Here is a 21,610-nt window from a genome sequence, read left to right as displayed (position 1 = left end):
AAATACATTAAAAAAAAATTCATGCTTCAAATAAAAATTCATACATAGTTCAAGCACCTTAAAAAACATGCTTCAAATAAAAATTCATACATATTTCAAGCCTTCAAATAAAAATTCATACATAGTTCAAGCATCTTAAAATATATGATTCAAATAAAATTTGAGAGTCAATTGGTCAGAAATTGAAGAATTAATAACTTTGAGAATTTAATTAAAATTTAGATTAGTTTAATTAATGAAATCATGAGCTTAATTAAGGAATTGATGAGTTTGAGGACTTAATTAAACTTTGATTTAATTAATTAAAGGAATCGAGGGTTCAATTGAAGAAACACCAAAGTTTGGAGCTCCTACAAAGAAAAATTGCTAGAAAATTAAAGTCCAAGGACCAAATTGAATAGTCCAGAAACTCAGGACTGTTGCGTAAATGGTGTTATAACTCAGGGATTCAATTGAATTTAATCCAAGGGCATAATTAGAAATCAATTATTACTGATTAAGATCCCAATTGTTAAGTTTAAACTGTTTAGGGACCAAATTGAAAAACAATCATCCCAAGGACACGACAACACCGTTTTAGGAAGCATTGTTCATCGTTACATTTTGCGCGGACGAAGACTAGTTCAACAGAGAAATCTGCAGCAAATCGTGGACCACGTCTCTTGCCCATGATCTCATTCGTGATTTGAATAACAGTCCTGCAAAGACGAGATTGATTTAGGGGGGACTGGGGACTGGGGAGCTCTCGAGCTCTATAAAAGGGAAGCAAACAAAACAGAACAGGGGGGAGAAACCAGTTAGGAAGGGGAACGCAAGCAAAACCCATAGAAAAAACCCAGAAAATAGGGGAATGAGCAGGGGACTGTGTAAGAATTGTTAGTACTTTCACGGTTTCACCTGAAGACTGAAGTGAAGACAGTGCAAGAAAAAAGTGAAGACAGTCCGTGACTGTGCAAGAAAAATCCAATAGGCGTTTGACAGCTGGACATGAGGGGGGGATTTTGTTCCAGCGCCTAATTTTGTCAAAATTGCAAAATCGGTCCTGAAATCGCGATTTTGCGCGATTTCAACCCGATTTTACCCATTTTTGTTTTTTTTCAAGCGATTCAACTCGTCATGCATGTTTTGACTTGTAAAATCGTACGATTTTACGAGTCAAAACGTGATTTTAACAACCATGATCTCAACCACAGCAAAATCCAAAAGGGCAATACAATGCAAATGCAAGTAGTTCTGGAAGTCAACACATGGATCAAGTCAAATCAGTCATCACTCTTCACAGTGGTAAGGTTATTAAAAAACCCACTCTTGAACCTTGTGAGAAAGATGATGAGTCAATCTTTCATTTCCTCATGCCATGACCAAACAGGAAGCAATCGAGGATGAAAAAGGCACCGAAAATGTTGTTGCAGATCATTTGTCAAAATTGACAATAGATTCGACAGCCGACATCACACCAATCGATGATTACTTTCCTAATGAATCTTTACTTTCTCTTAGTTCAATGCCTTGGTTTACTAAAAATAACAATTTTCTTGCTTCAGGATTTTTGCCAGCTCATTTGGACAACCAAGATAAAAGAAAGTTTTTGAGCGACGTGCAAAAACTTTATTAGGATGACCCTTACTTATTCAAATATTGTCCTGATCAAATATTTCAAAGATGCATTCCCGACAATGAGATAAGTAGTGTCATTAAACTTTGTCACTCTGAAGCATGTGGGGATCATTTCTCGTAAAAAAAATGATTGTAAAAATCTTATAAAGTAAATTTTACCGGCCCACCATGTTCAAGGACTCATATGCATTCTGCAAAACCTGTGAAAATTGTCAAAAGGTAGGATTTATTTCAAAACATAGAGAGTCTTTAGATAATCTTCTATTGACTCTTAAGTCTCATCATAGTGGAGATGTGCATCGGGCAATTCATGATTTATGGCCCCATTTTCATAAAGAACATGTTCCTCATAGTCTTGGGAATCTGACTAAAAAAAGACCCTGTTTGCTAGTTTAAAAAAAAACTAGATGGGAAGCCTATCCCCGACCCATATAAGGCGTTTAAGCCATTCTTGGAAATAAAACCAAAGGAATATGTGAGCCACAATCAAACCTACCTGTACATACACATGCTTTTTCAAAAAAAAAAAACGGAGAAGAAAGAGAGAGAGACTCCAGTTGTCTTCCATATACGTGATATGATTGCTTTTTCTTTTTCTCATCTATAAAACCTTCTTCTTCTTCCCTTCATTTCTACTCAACCCATACAAGCATAGATAAGTCTTGAAATGGTAGGATCCTCAGCTCTTAAAATAAAAAATATTTGTGTTTTTTGTGGATCCAATCTTGAGAAAGAAAAAGAGTTTATAGAATCAGCAAATCATCCTGGTCAGGTACTAGCTGAGCGAAAGATTCATTTAGTGTATGGAGAAGGCAACCTTAGGTTAATGGAGGGAGTGTCAAAAGTTGCATTTTTAGGAGGTAATCAAGTTTTGGGGGTTGTCCCCAAAGCTTTAACACAAGGGGACATTATTGGAAAAACAATTAGAGAGGAACTACAGGTCCCCACAATGTCTGATCGAATGAATGCAATGTTTAACCATGTTGACGCCTTTATTGCCTTACCAGGTGGTCTAGGCACATTGGAAGAGATCTTTCATATTTTGTCTTGGGCCCAACTACACATTCACCATAAACCCATAGGTCTGTTAAATGTTAATGGTTTTTATGATAAGTTATTGTTTTTTCTTGATCATGCTATGGAACAGGAATTTCTAACATCTTCGGCACGACAAATCATAATCTCTGCTGCTACTGCTGAACAATTGATTGACCAACTACAATCTTTCATTCCTGTAATTGATCCCTCCATGAGTCGCATAAATTGGTCAACTAAGGAAAGCCGTAAAAAGCTTAGATTGGATTTGAGCCTTCGTTTGTAAAAACTTTGTGTCTTTTGTTTTTATTATTATGTTTTGTTGTTTTTTATATTTGTTTAAGTGTGTTTCAGGTTTGTTAGTGTTTGCTATTTCAGGTGATGTCTTCTATACTCTATCTTTCTATCTTAGGACATTGAGGACAATGTCTCATTTTGGTTGGGGGGAAAGGGTTGTAGTTGATATTAAAAAAAAAACTGTGTTTTCTATTTCACAAACTATTTGTAAAACTGTTGTTACTAGGATGGCAGAGTAAAAGGAGTTCTTTTGTTAAAGTGACTCTTGAGACGCATCTTAGTAGACATTCTTAACAATGTCTATCAGAATACTTCTTGAAATATTCAGGTTTACAAACTCTCGTATTGTTATCACTTGATTCTGCTCATATGCTCATTTAACAAGTATTCTTAAATCTTCATTTTCACACACACACACTTTAACATATGATTGTGGGTTGCACATTGAATTATTACATTATTTATGTTCTTTTGTTAAAGGTAACAACTAAAGAAAAGGGATCGTATATAATTTGTAAAAACAAAAACAAAAAAAATAATGATAATAAAAGCGTAGATAAGTTTGGTTTCGTAGCCTCCCTAACCTAAGCAATTAAGCTCGAATGAGTGTTTTAACACTCAATACCCTAAAGTCAACTGACGTGGGAGCTATTGGCCCAACGCTTGTTACATAGGTTGAGGAGAAAAGCTTAAGGGAATCAAACATTGCATTATTTGGAGCTGAAATGACAAAGAAAGGGCCAAACTTAGAAAAAACATGTATCTAGAGTTGTAGATCTCATATTTAGGTCTACTTTATATGGATGGAAAGGTAAAACATAGGCCTACAACTTTCATGGGAGTCTAAGATTTAAAAAGGCCATTTTCAAGTCCAAATTATAGCAACAATAGAGAAGTCCGAATATGTCCAGCAAACCAAACACTGTTCAATGTTTAGCCCATATCTCGAGTTCTAGAAGTCCAAATGACCTTAATTTTTTTTCCTGGAAAGATAAGATAATTTCCTAGAACTTTTATTAGAATAGTTGGTTCCAATTCTGATGTTAGCAACGATGTTTTGTTCAGACAAGAAGATAAGGATTTTCACCAAATCAAGAGTTGGTCACCCACTCAACAATTAGTCATCAAATCAATAGTTCTAAATTTTGGCCTATAAAAAGAGGCATTTGCCATGCATTTAGGCATCTTGTTTGTTCAGATCTAGATCATACTCTTTATTTCTTTCTTTATATTTTTGTAATGTTTAAGTTTTATTTCATGTTATATTTTCCTTAATCTCTTGTTTATGCTTTTCATTTCCTTTACTATACTTATATTCTTATGTTGTTTATTTATGTTTATCTTCTTCATTATGTTTAGCTAAGTTTATTATGTCAAGATGAAAAGGTTTCACTAATGATGTTAAAATAGTTATAATATAAACTCAACATGGACTTCAATATTTATATCCAATAAAGTTTATTATTAACATGTCTTATCTTTTTATCTTACTAATTCTTAATACTTTGCTTGTTAAATGGTTAATCTAGATTGGTGTTGTATAACACTTGGTATAACAAATGCTTCGCACTTTTATGGTCAACCGTATGGTATAACCTACACCTGTGCTATGAAAGTAACTTGATTTGTTGTTAACATAAGTTAGCATCATAAATTCTTGACAATATTTAAAAGTATGGTGTTACTTAAATAAGATAATTAATATGATCATGTTAAAAATTTATAATGAACTATTAAGGATAAATCATCGAATTGAAACCTCCTTTGTGTGTGGTTTCCAGTTGATTAATAAAAAGAGTTTATACTATACTTATTTCCAATACTATTAGTGGATTCTCTAACCTTGACATTTGTTTTTGTTATTGTTAAATCCTCACATTAATCTTACATCTGAAAGTCCTCTTTAACGTATTATTATTATTATTATTATTATTATTATTATTATTATAGTTAACCTCCTTGTGGTTCGATTCCAATCTTGCCGGGTTATTTATTACTTCGACACTCCTGCACTTAGGAGAAGACATCAATCTTTTGGTTGTGTCAGTCTGGAAATCGCGAGGGGGTCTGCATACTCGCTCGCCTAAGTCTGCAACCCTTGCGCGCAGTTCTGCAAATCTTAGGGCGCGGGAGTTCATACCTGCTCACCTGGGTTTGCAGCCTTGCACGCAGCCTAGTCTTAGTGCCTTGTGTCTTCAGCCTGGGGCCTGCAGTCCCACTTGGCGCACGAGTGCCCAAGGCTTGCTAGCCCCGGCACCAGATGTCTGCAGCTTGGGGGCTGCAGCCTCACCAAAACTATAGTTGATCCAGGGGAGCAGATCAGTTTCACCATGCCCCACCAAATAGTGCAATCCACACTGAAATCATTATCGGTCCATAGTAACTCTCGCTACAATGTTAAACAGTGCAATACACGATAGAAGCACTCTCAATCTACAATAATTCTCAATATAGTAAAATACTAATCCCTTTTAGTTATAGTTTATAAACCATAATAGACCAAAGAAAAGGATAGACTTCTCATTTGATTATTATTATTATGAAAACCTAATGCTTGCTTTAAGCATGTTTTGGTCCCATTTAAAGCGTAAGCTTATCCAAGTTGCTAGAACCTCACAAGATACTTTCAAGTATCTTCGAATTGTTTAAAAGATTATGGTTCAAGCTATCCATGAGCTCTATTCATGAGCTTTGCCTATCATCCTCAATTAGATAGCATGGCCATAGTGAATTATTGCAAAAACAAAGCTGCTGCCATGGTGCTGGTATAATGATCCAAATTATTTGAGGAAAGCTCTACATGGTATAAAAGAGTGGGTGTGTGTATTAGTTTTATAGTGTGGTTCAGTACATTATTGGAAAATTACTTATATAAAAGAAAATTTATTTCAAAAATGATATTTTAAGTGGTGATATAAACTTCAACCTCTAGAACAAGTGTTTTTAAAAATATAATAATGGTTGTTTTTTTAAAGTATTTTTTATTTTTAAAATATATTAAAATAAAATTTTTAAAAAATAAAAAATATTTTTGACATCAATATATTAAAATAATATGAAAATAACAAAAAAAAAATTAAAACAAGAAAAAATAAAAAATATTCAATTTAAAAAAAAAACTTTAAAAATACAAAAACAAACAACACTTTCACTTTTTATTAATAATTAGTTATTTTTCAAGTTCATTTTTGTTATTGTGATATTAATTACTTTTTAAAGAGTTCTTTGCTTGAAAATATATTAAAATAATATTTTTTTTATTTTTTTAATTTATTTTACCATATTTAAAACATAAAAAAAAATTAAAAACAAAATTAAATTAAAACAAAATTTTAAATACAAAATCAAACTTATATTTCATTATAAAAACCACACCACTGCACAGATCATCCTTCCCTGATTCATTTCTTTTCCTATTGGCGGATTATCTTAGTGAGCTGATTTCGTCAGTCACAGCCACTACAACAGTTGATCCATGGCTGCAGTCCTTGCCTTTGACACCTCTGTGACCAGCAAAATATTACCAGGAGAAAAGGGAGCGGTCGGTTCTCTCTTCCAAGCTCTCACGGGCACCGTCAGTTCATATGAACACATCAGTACCGGTAATTTTCACTTTGATGGCTATCCTGCATCTGTATCAACTTCCTTTTGTTTTTATTTTTGTGTGGTAATTTTTCGAGGAGGCTAATGTCTGTTTAAAATCTTTTTCCAGTATGAGCTTGTTTTTCCTAAGATGGAATCAAGTCACTTCATGTTTAACTTGCTCTGTGTAAGTTCTTTGAGGGACCCAAAAGTTGATCATATTACAACTAATCTCCAGTGCTTGATAAATTAGAGTCTGTTTAATCACTTAGGGTAGTTGGATGCAGGAAAGGCTGCACAGCAAGTGAACGTACCCTGTCCCAAGAAGGTTGCGCTGCCTCATCTGCAACAAGCTGTGACCCAATAACCAGGAGAAATGATGGAACCTTTTTATCAGACATCTCTAGCCTTTTCATTAGGTAATTGGGTATCCACACTCTTTCTGAAAGCAGAGGGTTATTAATATTGATGCCTTCTTATTGCAAATTTTTTGTTGCAATGTTTCTTTTACTTTTTCTTGGCTGGTGTTTTAATCCCTTTTCAACCTACAAAAGCTGCTGTCTATATCTTCTATCGTCCTTGAACGTGGTTTTTTGCAATCTTGACTGTTTGTAGAAAGATTAAAACAGGTATATGTGTGTATACATCAGCATCTAGATACATTTATCGCCATTTTTTTATTCCACTACTAGTCTGTGTGAATTAAACCACCCGGCCAGCAGCCATATCCGACTGAACTGCACTCTAGTTAGGATAATCGATGATACTGGTGTTGGATTTTCTGTATTTTAGAAAAGTTGACTGAAGCCTATGCTTTCTGCGGTCACTATATCAGAAGTCAGAATAGTTCAATATGTAATTAACCTTCAATGTAAAAACGAGGCAGGCATAAGTGATTAATCATTTTAGTCCATAACAGAAGTAAGTGGAGAGTTTTATGAAAAAAGGAACAAGGACTAAATGAATGGAGAAGGAAGATCTGTGAAACTGATTCTAACTAGTTTGGGAATGCGGCATAGTTGAGTTGAAATGTGGGGTGGGGTTAGAGCACGGAGGAGAATGGAAGAAGCTACACGGCCATCATTGACCAGCATTGTTTCATCAAACATTGTACTATTTCAACCATGTGTTTTGCTTAAATCATAAATTATACCTATGTTTCTATGCTAATTAATTAACCCCTCTTGGAGCAGTCTTTGTGGTGCTTTGAGGATTACCATGGTATGCACAAACCTTCTAAGTTTTCCAATCTACCTTCCTCTTCACCACTAATACCAGGCTTGCCACATGCCAGCTGTTAGTCTTTAGGTTAAAGAATTTTTACCTCGTTAAGCCATGATTCAACGACCACAGCTGAGGATTGAGTCGGTACTCGAGAGGGAATGAGCAGAGTAATCATTAGATCTATGGAAAGACAAGGTGAAATCCCCAGGCTCTTCATGACTAACTGGCATCAAACCTATGCTAGCACCATCAAGAGGCATCTCTGGCAGGCTAGCATTCCCATCCAGATATTGCGCAATTTGCCTCATGCTTGGCCTAGCTTGTGGTGTAGAGAAAGAACAAAGCAGACCTAGCTTCAAAACCAATTCCATTTCCTCCACCACGTAATTACCTTCCAATTTTGGATCCCCTGTTCGAAGAATGTCTCCTATTTTCCAGGAATCAAGAACCCAGTCAACCAAAATCATCTTTTCTGCTGATTGTTCTGGCTCTACAGGTTTCCTTCCACAAGCCATTTCAAGCATAAAAGTGCCAAAAGCAAAAACATCACTGCTGGTAGTGGTCCTTCCTGTTCTAGTAACCTCTGGCGCAATATATCCAACTGTTCCAACCACACAGGTTGTTTGAGGATTGGCCCCACGATCATAGAATTTAGCAAGCCCAAAATCTCCTAGTCGACCATTGAAATCATCATCTAATAGTATATTGCTAGCTTTCACATCTCTATGCAGAACAACCTGTTCCACTCTTCATGGAGGTAAAGAAGGGCAGACGCAACTCCTCTGAGGACCTGATATCGATGAATCCAATTAAAGCTGGGTGTGTCATTGTGAAATAGGAGTTTATCAAGGCTTCCGTGGGGCATGTAATCATAGACCAAGAGGAGCTCTCCCTTTCTCCGACAATAGCCTAGGAGCTGGACCAAGTTCCTGTGCCTCAGCTTCCCATGCTAACAATCTCAGCAACAAACTGCTTAGTTCCTTGTTTTGGAATCATGGGATACTTTTCTTGATCGCGACTTGCATGTTGGAAGAAGGCAATACTCCTCTGTAAACCTTTCCAAAACCTCCACTTCCCAGCCAACTTTCTGTCCGTGAAACTGTAGTTGCTTTGTATAAATCCTTGTAGGAGAATCTTTGAGGACCATACTCCTGTTCCCAATCTTCGCGCAGCTCTTCATATTTTTTCCTCTTTATTATATAAGCAGCACCAGAGATTGCTACCAGAAAAATGATTGCTGTTATTGCTGGGACCAGAATTCTTAAATATGGCTTCTTTCTTGATTTTCTTTGAGGGGGAAGTGAAGGCAACTTTGACACGTCAAAGACTTTGAGCTTGTCCGCCTCTGTTGAAGCTCCACCCCAGAATATAGTGGCTGCTAGCCACTGCTCAGTAGATGAAGAAAACCAACGTACATAGAATCCAACATAACAGAAGAAAGATCGAGAGGTGTTGACAAGAGAGGCAAGGTTTGTTTTGTTTCTTGTGACAGAGCAACTGTAACATTGAGTAGCTTCTCTGCTTCATCATAATTATCCACACGTTGCATCACATGACCACTTATGAGAGTCAAGCTCTTATTCTCCTTTTCCTCATCTGAAAAGTAGGTCACCGGAGCAGATTCAATGGATAGCAAGCTGTTTTACATCAATTCCAACGTGGCTGTCATTGATGTCTTTAAGATCTGGCTTGGAACTGCATCCAGCTTCAACTGCCAAATAGATGGTTTGAAGATTGGCCATCGCTTGTTAATATTGAGGATTCCAAAGTACTGAGCTGCCACAGCCCCTGTGAAGCTTCACAGAAAGGAGAGATCATGAAGGCTTATGCCATGTCACCAAGGTTGTAGGCAGCTCCGGCACCATGGCAAACGCAAACTGGTGTGGAGAACGAGAGAGACCGAGAATTGTTGATTAAAGATGTGTTGAACTGAAAAGGGAATGGGAAGAAAGCACGGCCAATTTGCCGTTTTTTGAAGTGTTTGTCAGCTCTAAGAGACCATTTGGATGGATTTTTGCGATCCCCGTGAGGACCAGGTTGGCTCCAGTGAAGCCATGATAGATGAACTTGATTTTCTGTTGAGCTAAGGCCAAGAGCTTCGAGGAAACAAACAGGGCGAGTAGGAAGTGCAATAATTTGAAAGCGGCAACCATCCACAGGAACAAAATAGAAGATTGTTTTTGCTTCTTCAGATACACATTGGTAAAAAGGTTTTTCGCTTCGAGTTTTTCCTTAATTGTTGTTGCAGTTTCAAATCCTCGTTCTAAAGACTGAATTATTAACACGTCTCTTCACATTGCTATGACGTGCGCGCAATACCTTCTCCAAAGCTTTTTCTCTGAAAAAATAGGGAAAACTACTTTTCAAAGTGTGATACAAGGTCAAAGAAAATAAAATTCTAAAATCTTCTATGGCAAGAAACGAATTCTATTACTAATTAGACTTCACAAAATAATTATCATTGTTTACTGATTATTGCAGATTGAATCAATAGTTTTAAACCTCTGTTTGCTCGGAGATGCGATGCGCAAGTGTTCGGATTTCAGACCTGGTTTTTCAGAATTCCCTAGTTGTTTCACAGATTTGAAGTGTTGAAGGAACTCTACTTAAGGTTTTTAGGGTAAAAAAAAGATTGAAGTAACAAAGAGCACATCAGTAATTTAGGGTAAAAAAAAGATTTGAAGTGGCATTTCTTTATTTTATCTAAACCAAAAATAAAATAGTGTATATCAGTCTTTTTACTGCGCTTAAGAATTAAAGTTTTAAGGATAAATAATAGCCCCAGAAAATTAGTTTGATAACTCTTTTTGTTTTTTATGGTTTTTTAATAATAAAAAAAAATAATACAAGAAGATATTTTTTGCTATTGATGAATTTTGATAAGATAAATGGGCAATCATGCAGTTGCACCGATTTCCAATGAATAAACTGGGTCCAGTGCGTGTCGAGATTAATTTAATTTAATTTAATTTAAATTGGTGAACTTAACACGAAAAATTCCATACGATTATTCCTAGGCGGCCATCTTAGACTTTTTTAATATATTTTTAAATAAAAAATATTTTAAAAAATAACAATCATCATACTCTTAAACATGATCTTTCAACTGCCTTTAATTTTTGAAGGATGGTCAAAGTGAGCCTCTGATTCTCAATGCTTAACTCTAAATTTTTTAGTCTACTTTTGTGTTTTTGATGAAGAAACTAGGAGAGGGTAAATACGACAATAAACAAGTTTGAAGTAGTCACTAGTTAGTTTTATTTAGAGATTTTTATTCTTGTATTTTAAAAAATATTAAAAAAAAATTATTTTTTATTTTAAATTAATATTTTTGCATTATATATTTTAAATTATAATATACTGATATCAAAAATAATTTTAAAATAAATATTATTTTAATACATTCTAAAAAAATACAATTAAAAAACAATATTCACTCCGCTTCTTTCAAAAGAAAATAGTAATAAATGAATATAATAAATAGTAGAAATTAAATACGCCATGCGATGCGAAGCAATGCCGTAGCGGATACGTAATGGCTAAGAAAAGGAACTTGAGGTGGACACGTAATGCGTTGCGTGGCTCTCGTCTCGTCTCCTAGTGTTAAGATGCATGCATAGCACACAGATTATTTGCTGCTTATCCTTGAACCAACTACACTTATGCCTCTACCAATTTAGCTCTTCGTCAATAATATTAATTCCAAATTGAAAGATTATGAGATTTTATAATTTACTTATATATAGGGCGAAAGTTGGAGGTTTAAATTGGCTTATAAATCACAAAAAAAATTAGAAAAAAAGATTCTAAACAATATAAATTTTAAGTTTAAATCAGGTAGTTGACTAGGGCTTGAGTTAATTATAAAATATATTTTTTGTCTGGATTATATATGCATGATTAATTAAGCCATTTAAATTTAAAAAAAACATTTTTAGTGAGTATCAAGAAGGTGGGATTATTCTAGTAATTAATAAAATTAATTATTGTATGTGGAGGGGGTGTGTAGAGAGTGGTCAAAGAATCTTTCTTCTGTCGACAACCCTTTACACCTATTTTCTTGACGTTTTCTAGCTTTCTTTTTCGCTTGAGCGTCTATTATAGAGATTTAGGTTATATGTTAACATAGAATTTGTTATATGTTTCCATGAATCTATTACTTCTGCTAGTAAAGAAATATTTGTATATTAATAAACGAAATATACAATTATACAATTTTAACATAATTGAATAACTCCTACAAGCCCTTCTTGTCTCTGGGCTTACGGTCTGCAGGGCGGGCGACTGTTCCATGCTAACAGCTCACAAGACACAAGTGGTTGAAAAAAAATTGCAGAAATGCTACAATCTTCAAAGTTCTTCGGCACCTTCCTCTATATTTCACATCAAACAAGTCTTAATGTACATATATATTTACGTAATCAGTCCTCCATGAAGCATTGCGTTCAACGACCACTGAGGATTGATATCAGAGCTCGGACAAGGAATTGGAAGAAATTTCACCTGATGATATCGGGATTGTTAAAACATGCTCTCTAGATGCTTCATTGCTAACTGGAACTAAACCGATTCCTGCACCGTGCAGTGGTAAATCAGGTAAAGTAGCATTTCCATCCAGATATTGCACCGCTTGCCTCATGCTAGGTCTAGCTGCCCAGGGAGTGCGATGTGTACCAGAGCAGGCCTAGCTTCAAGACCAACTCCATTTCTTCCTCCACGTGGTTGCCTTCAAGTCTAGGATTCAACTGTTCCCAAGAATGGCACCTCTATTCCAGCATTCAAGTACCCAGTCAACAAGAAACAACCTCCTCAGGTGGTCTCTCTGACTCTTACAAGGCTTCCTTCCACATGTTACTTCGAGCATAAATGTCCCAAACGAAAAACAATCGCTTGCAGGTAGTTGACTTTCCTGTTCTAGTAATCTCCGGTGCAAGATATCCAACTGTTCCAACCACTTTGGTTGTTGAGGAGTTGATCCATGGTCATGAAACTTAGCCAGCCCGAAATCTCCTAGCCGTCCGTTAAGATCGGCATCTAACAGAACATTGCTAGCTTTCACATCTCTATGCAGAACAACCTGTTCCCACTCTTCATGGAGGTAAAGAAGGGCAGACGCAACTCCCCTGATGACTTGATATCGCCGAGCCCAGTTTAAGGCTGGGTGTTCATTGCGAAATAGGAGTTTATCAAGGCTTCCATTGGGCATATAGTCATAGACCAAGAGGAGCTCTCCCTTTCTCCGGCAATAGCCGAAGAGCTGACCAATTCCGGTGCCTCAGCCTCCCCATGCTAACAATCTCAGCAACGAATTCCTTAGTACCTTGCCTGGAAATCATGGGATACTTTCTTGATCGCCACTTGCATACTGGAAGAAGGCAATTTACTCCTCTGAACCTTTCCAAAAACCCCACACCAGCAACTCACTGTCTGTTGAAACCCTTGGTTGCTTTGTATATAAATCCTTGTAGGAGAATCTTTGAGGGCCATATTCCTGTTCCCAATCTTCGCGCAAGTTTTTTCATATTTTCTTCCGCCTTATTATACAAACATCACCAGAGATTGCTACCAGCAAAATGATTGCTGTTCTTATTGCTGGGACCAATAATTCTTAAATGTGGTTTCTTTGTTGATTTTCTTGGAGGAGGAAGTGTAGGCAACTTTGACACGTCAAGACTTTGAGCTTGTCCGCCTCTGTTGAAGCTCCACCCCAGAATATAGTGGCTGCTAGCCACTGCTCCAGTAGATGAAGAAAAACCAACGTACATAGAATCCAACATAACAGAAGAAAGATCGAGAGGTGTTGACAAGAGAGGCAAGGTTGGTTTTGTTCTTGTGACAGGAGCAACTGTAACATTGAGTAGCTTCTCTGCTTCATCATAATCTATCCACACGTGCATCACATGACCACTTATGAGAGTCAAGCTCTTATTCTCCTTTTCCTCAACTGAAAAGTAGGTCACCGGAGCAGATTCAATGGATATCAAGCTGTTTACATCAATTCCAACGTGGTTGTCATTGATGTCTTTAAGATCCAGGCTTTGAAATGCATCCAGCTCAACTGCCAATAGATGGTTTGAAGGCAGGCCATTGCTTGTAGAATTGAGGATTCCAAAGTACTGAGCTGCCATAGCCCCTGTGATTGTGAAGTCCACAGATGGAGAGATGGTGAAGGCCATGCCTTGGCCACCAAGTGTAGGCAGTTTCAGGGACATGGCAAACGCAAAACTGGTAGAGAATGAGAGAGACCGAGAATTGTTGAATAAAGATGTGTTGAATTGAAAAGGGAATGGGAAGAAAGCACGGCCAATCTGCTGTTTTGAAGTGTTTGTCAGCTCTAAGAGACCATTTGGATAGATTTTTGCATTCTCGCCGAGGAGCAGGTTGGCTCCAGTGAAGCCATGATAGATGAAGTGGTTTTCCTCTTGAGCTAAGGCCAAGAGCTTCAAGGAAACAAACAGGCCGAGTAGAAAGTGCAATGATTTGAACGATGCAATCACCATTGTTATACACGGCGCGGCTCCAGTTTTTTTTTGTAATAAAAAAATTATTTAGGTAAAATGAAGATTTGATTGGAGTTCGTAATTTACTAAGTTTAAAGTAATTAGAAATTCAGCGTTGATTATGATAAATTGAAAGTAAACATCATTTTTAAAAATATTCTTTCAAAGAAAAAGAAAAAGTAATTGTGTTTTTTTAAAAAAAAATTATAATATTTTTTTAATCGATATCAACATGGCGGCTGGATTTTTAACAAAAAATAACAGTTTTGACTTAAAATAATTCAAAATTTATTTTTTTATCTCGTTCGGAATAGTTTGACCTGCATTAACTTGGTGAGCTTGATTTTGACTAAAAATAATAGTTTTGCCCCAAAATAATAAGAAAATTTTATTTTTTATCTTGGGCGACATGGTTTTGACCTGTATTGATTTGGTGGACTCGGTTTTAACTAAAAATGATAGTTTTGACCCCAAACGGAATGAAACTCATTTTTTTACCCCGATCGACACGGTTTGACCCATATTGATCCAAATAAACTCTTTTTTATTTTTTTGGAAAAGATGGGTGGAATTGAGAAAATATATTTTGAATTTTAAATTTTTTTTATATAATTTTTTAGATTTTTTATGAATAAAAATAAAAATAAAATAACATTCAGTAAAATTTTGGAGAATTCAAAGTTGAGTTATTACGATCATAATAACGTGCAGAAGATTGTTTTTGCTTCTTCTGTTTCACATTGGTAAAAGAAAACAATAGAGCAACGTCAAAGTCTTCTTGATCAAATTGAAGGCTTCAAGTGGAAAAATGATTCCAAAAGAGTTTGGCTACTGATGCATGGAAAAGTTTACTTGGCTTTTGATGCATGGAAAAAGTCAGTAAGGAGTCATGAGTCCGAATTAATAATTATAAATGATATCGACTATTATCAAAAAGATTAAAAAAAAAAATAAACTTTGCACTTCGAGGTTTCCTTGATCGTTGCTCCAGAGGTTCATATCCTTAGTCTAATTAAAGACTGAAATATTATCACGTTTTTTTTCCCGTTGTTATGACTTATTTTATATAGGGCTGGTCCGAAAATGTATTATGATTTACCATGTAGATTCATTTATACACCAGTGCCCCCATTGCTAAGCTCCAACTGAGCCTTTTTCACCTCAAACAAATAGTTTGATAAGAAAAATCTGTAAATTTAGATGCGAAAGTTGGGCCAGACTTAAATTTTACTAGATGATTTTACATAATTAGTTTTATAAAGGGTCTGCTACTCATAACCAGTCAAGATCTATAAGATCATCTATATTTCACATTGAACAAGTTTTAATGTATATATTTACGTAATCAATCCTCCATGAAGCATTGGTTGTTTCAACGACCACTGAAGATTGATTCAGAATCCGACACGGAATACGAAGAAATTTCATCTGATGAGTTCGGGATTGTTAAAACATGTTCTGTAGATACTTCATTGCTAACTGGAACTAAACCGATTCCTGCACCGTGAAGTGGTAAATCAGGTAAAGTAGCATTTCCATCCAGATATTGCACCGCTTGCCTCATGCTAGGTCTAGCTGCCGGAGTGCGATGTGTACAGAGCAGGCCTAGCTTCAAGACCAACTCCATTTCTTCCTCCACGTGGTTGCCTTCAAGTCTAGGATCAACTGTCCCAAGAATGGCACCTCTATTCCAGCATTCAAGTACCCAGTCAACAAGAACAACCTCCTCAGGTGGTCTCTCTGACTCTACAGGCTTCCTTCCACATGTTACTTCGAGCATAAATGTCCCAAACGAAAAAACATCGCTGCAGGTAGTTGACTTTCCTGTTCTAGTAATCTCCGGTGCAAGATATCCAACTGTTCCAACCACTTTGGTTGTTTGAGGAGTTGATCCATGGTCATGAAACTTAGCAAGCCCGAAATCTCCTAGCCGTCCGTTAAGATCGGCATCTAATAGAACATTGCTAGCTTTCACATCTCTGTGCAGAACAACCTGTTCCCACTCTTCATGGAGGTAAAGAAGGGCAGATGCAACTCCCCGGATGATTTGATATCGCCGAGCCCAGTTAAGGCTGGGTGTGTCATTGCGAAATTGGAGTTTATCAAGGCTTCCATTGGGCATATAGTCATAGACCAAGAGGAGCTCTCCCTTTCTCCGGCAATAGCCAAAGAGCTGGACCAAGTTCCGGTGCCTCAGCCTCCCCATGCTAACAATCTCAGCAACGAATTCCTTAGTACCTTGCCTGGAATCATGGGATACTTTCTTGACCGCGACTTGCATACTGGAAGAAGACAATACTCCTCTGTAAACCTTTCCAAAACCCCCACAGCCCAGCAACTCACTGTCTGTGAAACCCTTGGTTGCTTTGTATAAATCCTTGTAGGAGAATCTTTGAGGACCATATTCCTGTTCCCAATCTTCGCGCAGTTCTTCATATTTCTTCCGCCTTATTATACAAACATCACCAGAGATTGCTACCAGCAAAATGATTGCTGTTATTGCTGGGACCACAATTCTTAAATGTGGTTTCTTTGTTGATTTTCTTGGAGTAGGAAGTGTAGGCAACTTTGACACGTCAAGACTTTGAGCTTGTCCGCCTCTGTTGAAGCTCCACCCCAAAATATAGTGGCTGCTAGCCACTGCTCCAGTAGATGAAGAAAAACCAACGTACATAGAATCCAACATAACAGAAGAAAGATTGAGAGGTGTTGACAATGTTGAACCTAAACTCAATCTAGAAAGTCAAGGAAGGCAACCACTGGCCAGCCAGCCACCAGCTGTCACCGACCAGCTCCCAGCCGCAGCCGCCTCCACACCTGCAGCCACCAGCCGCCTTCACACTTGAAAGTTTGAATTTTCTTATTTTGAATTCGTGTATAAATAGAGTGCTCAGCTTATATTATATTGTGTGGAGAGAATAGAGAAAAACACTAGAAAGAGAGAGAGAGAGAGAGAGAGAGAGAGAGAGAGAGAGAGAGGGCGTGTATTGTTATTAAGCTTGTGTTCTTGAAATAAAACTTTGTGTTTTATCCCCTCTAAGTGTTTTAAAGCCACCACCAATGGTTTCTCCCACCAACAATTGGTATCAGAGTCTCGTTCGTCAGAAAACAGAAGTGTTTTGGGATATACTCGAATTTTTAAAGTTGTCAAAAACAAGTTTTGATCATTCCACAGTGTAGAGCTCCTCCATACGAGCTCACTAGTGTAAAGAACAACCTGATCGGAGTTCGCGGTGAGACACAAGCGCCGCCTGAAGATCCGGTGACTGTTGCCCACGCGCAGAGCCGAGCCTCTTTCCTGCTGCAGCCGAGCCGATAGAATATTCCTGGTTCGACCCAGCGAACCACCCGCCGTACAGAATTGGTTTTTTTACCGGTTCATCCATTTTCTAACCCGATTTCTTCAAAGTCAGACCGGTTCCCTACTATTTGGACCATTCCGGATCGATCTGCAGTGTCTGTTTGGCCAAATTCAGCTCCTAGAAGGTGATACAGTCATTCAAAGAGCAAAATGACTATAGAAAGTACACAAACACTCATCCCGAAGCTGACCAAAGACAACTATGATAGTTGGTGCATCATATTGAAGGCATTTCTTGGTTCATAAGAGTGTTTGGATATTATACACTATGGTTATGATGAACCAGAGTCCAAAGAAGAAGAAGATGCTTTACAAGAGGCACAAAAACAAGCCCTGAAAGTCAACAGAAAGAAAGACAACAAAGCAAAGACCATCATCTATCAAGGTCTTGATGAAGACACGTTCGAGATCATTGCTTCCGCTGAAACATCAAAAGATATATGAGAGGCTCTCCAACAAAAATACAAAGGTGCTGACAGAATCAAAAAGATTCGTCTTCAATCTTTGCTAGGAGAATTCGAATTATTGCAAATGAAGTCCTCGGAGTCTATTTTTTATTATCACACAAAAATTATGGTGATAGTCAATCAGATGAGGAGAAATGGAGAAGCCATCATCGATTCTCGAATTATTGAGAAAATTTTGAGATCCCTAGATCCAAAATTTGATTTTGTTGTTGTCGCCATTGAAGAGTCCAAAGAAGTGGACAAGTTGACAGTGGATGAACTTATGAGTTCTTTGCAAGCTCATGAGTAGAAGATTGTAAAGTGAAATGGAGATAAGGCCATCGAGCATGCCTTACAAGCAAAGTTGTCTCTCAAGAACATATATGAGCAAGGGAGACTTCAACAAGTGGATATCCCACTCAAGCAAGAAGTCAACAATCCAGAGGAGGATTTCAGAGATTCCAAGGAAGAGGATCTTGGAATACAAGCTTTAGAGAAAGAGGTGGTAGAAACACCACCAGAGGAGGTCGAGGACAACAAGCATTCACTCCTAGAGGAAGAGGAGGCAGTTACAATAACCGTGACAAGAGGAATATCCAATGTTATAGTTGCAATCAATTTAGGCACTATAGCACTGAATGCCGAAGGAAAGCTCCGTTAGAGATATGAGAGCAAGCCAACTATGTAGAGAAGGATGACAGAGGAGCAGCTGCATTACTTGTCCAACAAGGACCTGGTGAGAAACAAGAGTGTCGCACGTCGGAAAATCCGCGCGGCATCGAGCTTGGCGACTTTTTCGTCTTCCTTTCTTGTTTTGCTTTGATTCGTTCGTTGGAGTCACCACCTAGTATTTTATTGAAGGCTACTAGGAAACCCGGGTGTACTGGTCTCGTCAGAGATTCACGGGTAAGGAACTGGTAGTGGTTAGGGAAGGTATTAGCACCCCTAACGCACCCTACCTAAGGTAAGCTGGTTCGTGGACTTGATGTGATTTTAAAAATAAAATTTTAGCTCAATTCTAAAGCTTTGATAAATCAGTTATTAGTTCCTAGAATATATGTAGATACTTGTTCTACATTTTATGGAAAATACAACATGATTTTTATCTGTCCTTTAGATATTTATGCATATAAATTAAATTCATTTTTTTTTCAATAACATACATTAAAAAAAAAAATTCAAGCACACACAAACATTTCTTTTTCTTTTGTTTTTATTATCACTTTCTCTTTCTTTTCTTTTCTTTTCTTTTCTTTTCTTTTACATCCACATTTACACAAATTCAAAACAACTAAACAAAAATTACATTAATCAATGTAAAATTTACAAAAATAGCCCTAAAACTCTAAAAACAATTCTGGGAAGCATTCTGGGCTGCTTGAACAGTGGCGGCGCGTCCTTCCACGCGCCCCCGCTACTGGCGGCGCGTGGATTCACATGCCGCCACGAAATCAACCTGTCAAGATGGCTTCTTCCCCTCTTCTTTTCCTCGCCGGCGGTGACAACCATGACCTGCAAAACAACAAAAAAAACGCAACAACGCAATCAATTATCTTCTTCTTAGATCTGTTTAGATATGCTTCTCTCTCCTCCTTCCTCGATTGCAGATCTGTTATGGAGTGCTGGTTGGCTCGTCGGGCGACTCGTGTGGTCGGTTACCTGCTGGATCGGGTAGATCGCCGACCTTTCTTTCCTCTTCGGCTGGCGGTGGTCGTCCGTGGCCGCTGAAGCCGCGGTGGAGACGGGCGTGGCTTTTCAATGGCAGAGGCACAGGGGCGTGGCTCCACTAGAGAAGGGAGCAGCTGAGAGGGGAAGATGACAGGGATCGGGTGCCTGCTTGGCCTTCGGCGAGGATGGCTGGTTCGGGTGGCCGGTGGTGGAGGCGCCTATGTTGTCGGCTGAGAGAGTAGAGGGACGATGGGTGTGGCTGTGGCTAGGTATGTCTATTGACCCGGAGAGAGAGGCCGATGGGTCGGCTGAGAGAGGAGAGGAGTCTGGTGAGGGTTCTCTCGGCTGAGAGGAAGAGGCTGCTGAGAAGAGGGAGAGCAGCAATGGCCGGGGGGAGGAAGAAGAGGAAAAAAAAAATCAGATCGCATGGGGTTCCTCTGGGGGCTGTCGGCCGGTTGAGGGAGAAGAGAAAAAATCAAAAAGGGGAGGTGTGGGGGGCTAGCGACTGCCTTTGGGTCAGGGAGAAGAAAAATGTTAGGGTTTTTAAGGCTTCCTCTTTTGTTGCCTCCCTTTTAAATTGCAAAATTGCCCCCCCTCTCAAGTGTGTTGATGAGACCCCTATTTATAGGAAAAATATTGCTAGGTTTTTTCAACTTTGTCCCTCAACTTTCATTTTTTTTATAAATTTGATTTTTCTTAATTTTTTTGTATTTTTTGAAAAACAAGTAATATCAACGTCAACTCAAATAGAAAAATCAATGATTTTAAAAATAACGCGTGAAAAATCAAACGCGTTCCAAAAACCTTTGAAAATTTAAATTCTTTTTTAGACAACGTTGAAAATGCTAAAAACGATGCAAATATATTAAAAACATATTTTTTTGAATTTTTCATTGTTTTTCGCTATTTTTGGATTTTTTGAAAATTTTATCAAAAAGGAAGGTCAAAAATTGGGTAACAACAAGGAGGATATATGGTATCTAGATATTGGAGCAAGCAATCACATGTGCAGCTACCGAGAGTTATTTGGTGATCTAGATGAGACCAAGCAAGGTCTAGCTACTTTTGGAGATACCTCAAAGGTTCCATTCAAAGGTAAAGGCAGCATCCCGATCAAGTTAAAGAACGGCGATTCCAGCTACATCGCCGATGTGTATTATGTCCCAGTCATAAAGCAGAACCTGATCAGCTTAGGTCAACTTATGGAGAGAGGTTATACTTTTTACTTGAAGAATTGTCATCTGACAATTACAGACAACAAATGGAGATTAATTGCCTATGTGAAAATGTCCAAGAATAGGATGTTTCCTTTGAACATCCAGTATGATGCAACAAGGTGTTTGAGTGCCATCACCAACAGTGAAGAATGGCTTTGGCACCTGAGGCTTGGACATCTAAATTTCACAAGTTTGAAGATGCTAGCAAGCAAAAAGATGGTCAAAGGTTTGCCTCACATTGATCATCCAGATGAAGTCTATGAAAGTTGTGTCCTCAGCAAACATCACAGATCCAGTTTTGCCAAAGAAGTCAACTGGAAAGCAAAGAGGCCACTGGAGTTAGTACACACAGATGTGTGTGGCCCAATAACGCCTATGTCGACTGGACAAAATAGGTACTTCCTCACTTTTATTGATGATTTTAGCAGAAAGACGTGGATATACTTTCTGAACAGGAAGTCAGAAGTATTCAATTGTTTTAAAGATTTTAAATCAATTGTGGAGAAGCAAAGTGGCTACATGATCAGAACCGTGAGATCTGATCAAGGTGAAGAATATACAGCAAATGACTTTGAAGCCTTTTGTACACAACAAGGCATCAGACATCAGACAACACCAGCTTATACACACAGCTGAACGGTGTAGCTGAGAGGAAGAATCGAA

The 21,610-nt window shown here is 37.7% G+C and overlaps 1 protein-coding gene, 1 long non-coding RNA gene and 2 pseudogenes across 2 annotated transcripts; 1 reads left to right on the top strand and 3 right to left on the bottom strand.

Moving 5' to 3' along the window:
* The first annotated feature begins 6,334 nt into the window (after positions 1 to 6,334).
* On the top strand, positions 6,335 to 6,986 carry LOC118034654 (uncharacterized). Its single transcript, XR_004685056.2, has 3 exons — positions 6,335 to 6,551; positions 6,662 to 6,718; positions 6,819 to 6,986. It is a non-coding gene; the product is annotated as an uncharacterized lncRNA (long non-coding RNA).
* Positions 6,987 to 7,420: 434 nt separating this feature from the next.
* On the bottom strand, positions 7,421 to 9,908 carry LOC118034643 (L-type lectin-domain containing receptor kinase I.8-like; annotated as a pseudogene).
* A 2,315-nt stretch (positions 9,909 to 12,223) lies between these two features.
* On the bottom strand, positions 12,224 to 14,255 carry LOC118034640 (L-type lectin-domain containing receptor kinase SIT2-like; annotated as a pseudogene).
* Positions 14,256 to 15,464: 1,209 nt separating this feature from the next.
* LOC118034653 (L-type lectin-domain containing receptor kinase SIT2) lies at positions 15,465 to 16,933 on the bottom strand. Its single transcript, XM_035039998.2, has one exon. It carries the CDS (start codon positions 16,927 to 16,929, stop codon positions 15,628 to 15,630), a length of 1,302 nt encoding a protein of 433 aa, XP_034895889.1. The 5' UTR covers positions 16,930 to 16,933; the 3' UTR covers positions 15,465 to 15,627.
* Between the last annotated feature and the right edge of the window lie 4,677 nt (positions 16,934 to 21,610).

The sequence above is a fragment of the Populus alba genome, chromosome 9 (genome assembly GCF_005239225.2).
Source record: "Populus alba chromosome 9, ASM523922v2, whole genome shotgun sequence".
Classification (NCBI taxonomy): domain Eukaryota; kingdom Viridiplantae; phylum Streptophyta; class Magnoliopsida; order Malpighiales; family Salicaceae; genus Populus; species Populus alba.
Note: the sequence above shows the minus strand (reverse complement) of the source record. Positions and strands in the feature narration are given on the sequence as shown.

Bases quoted from the DNA above. Each gene is read 5' to 3' on its own strand.
- LOC118034653 (XM_035039998.2), bottom strand. From the start codon at position 16,929: ATGTACGTTGGTTTTTCTTCATCTACTGGAGCAGTGGCTAGCAGCCAC.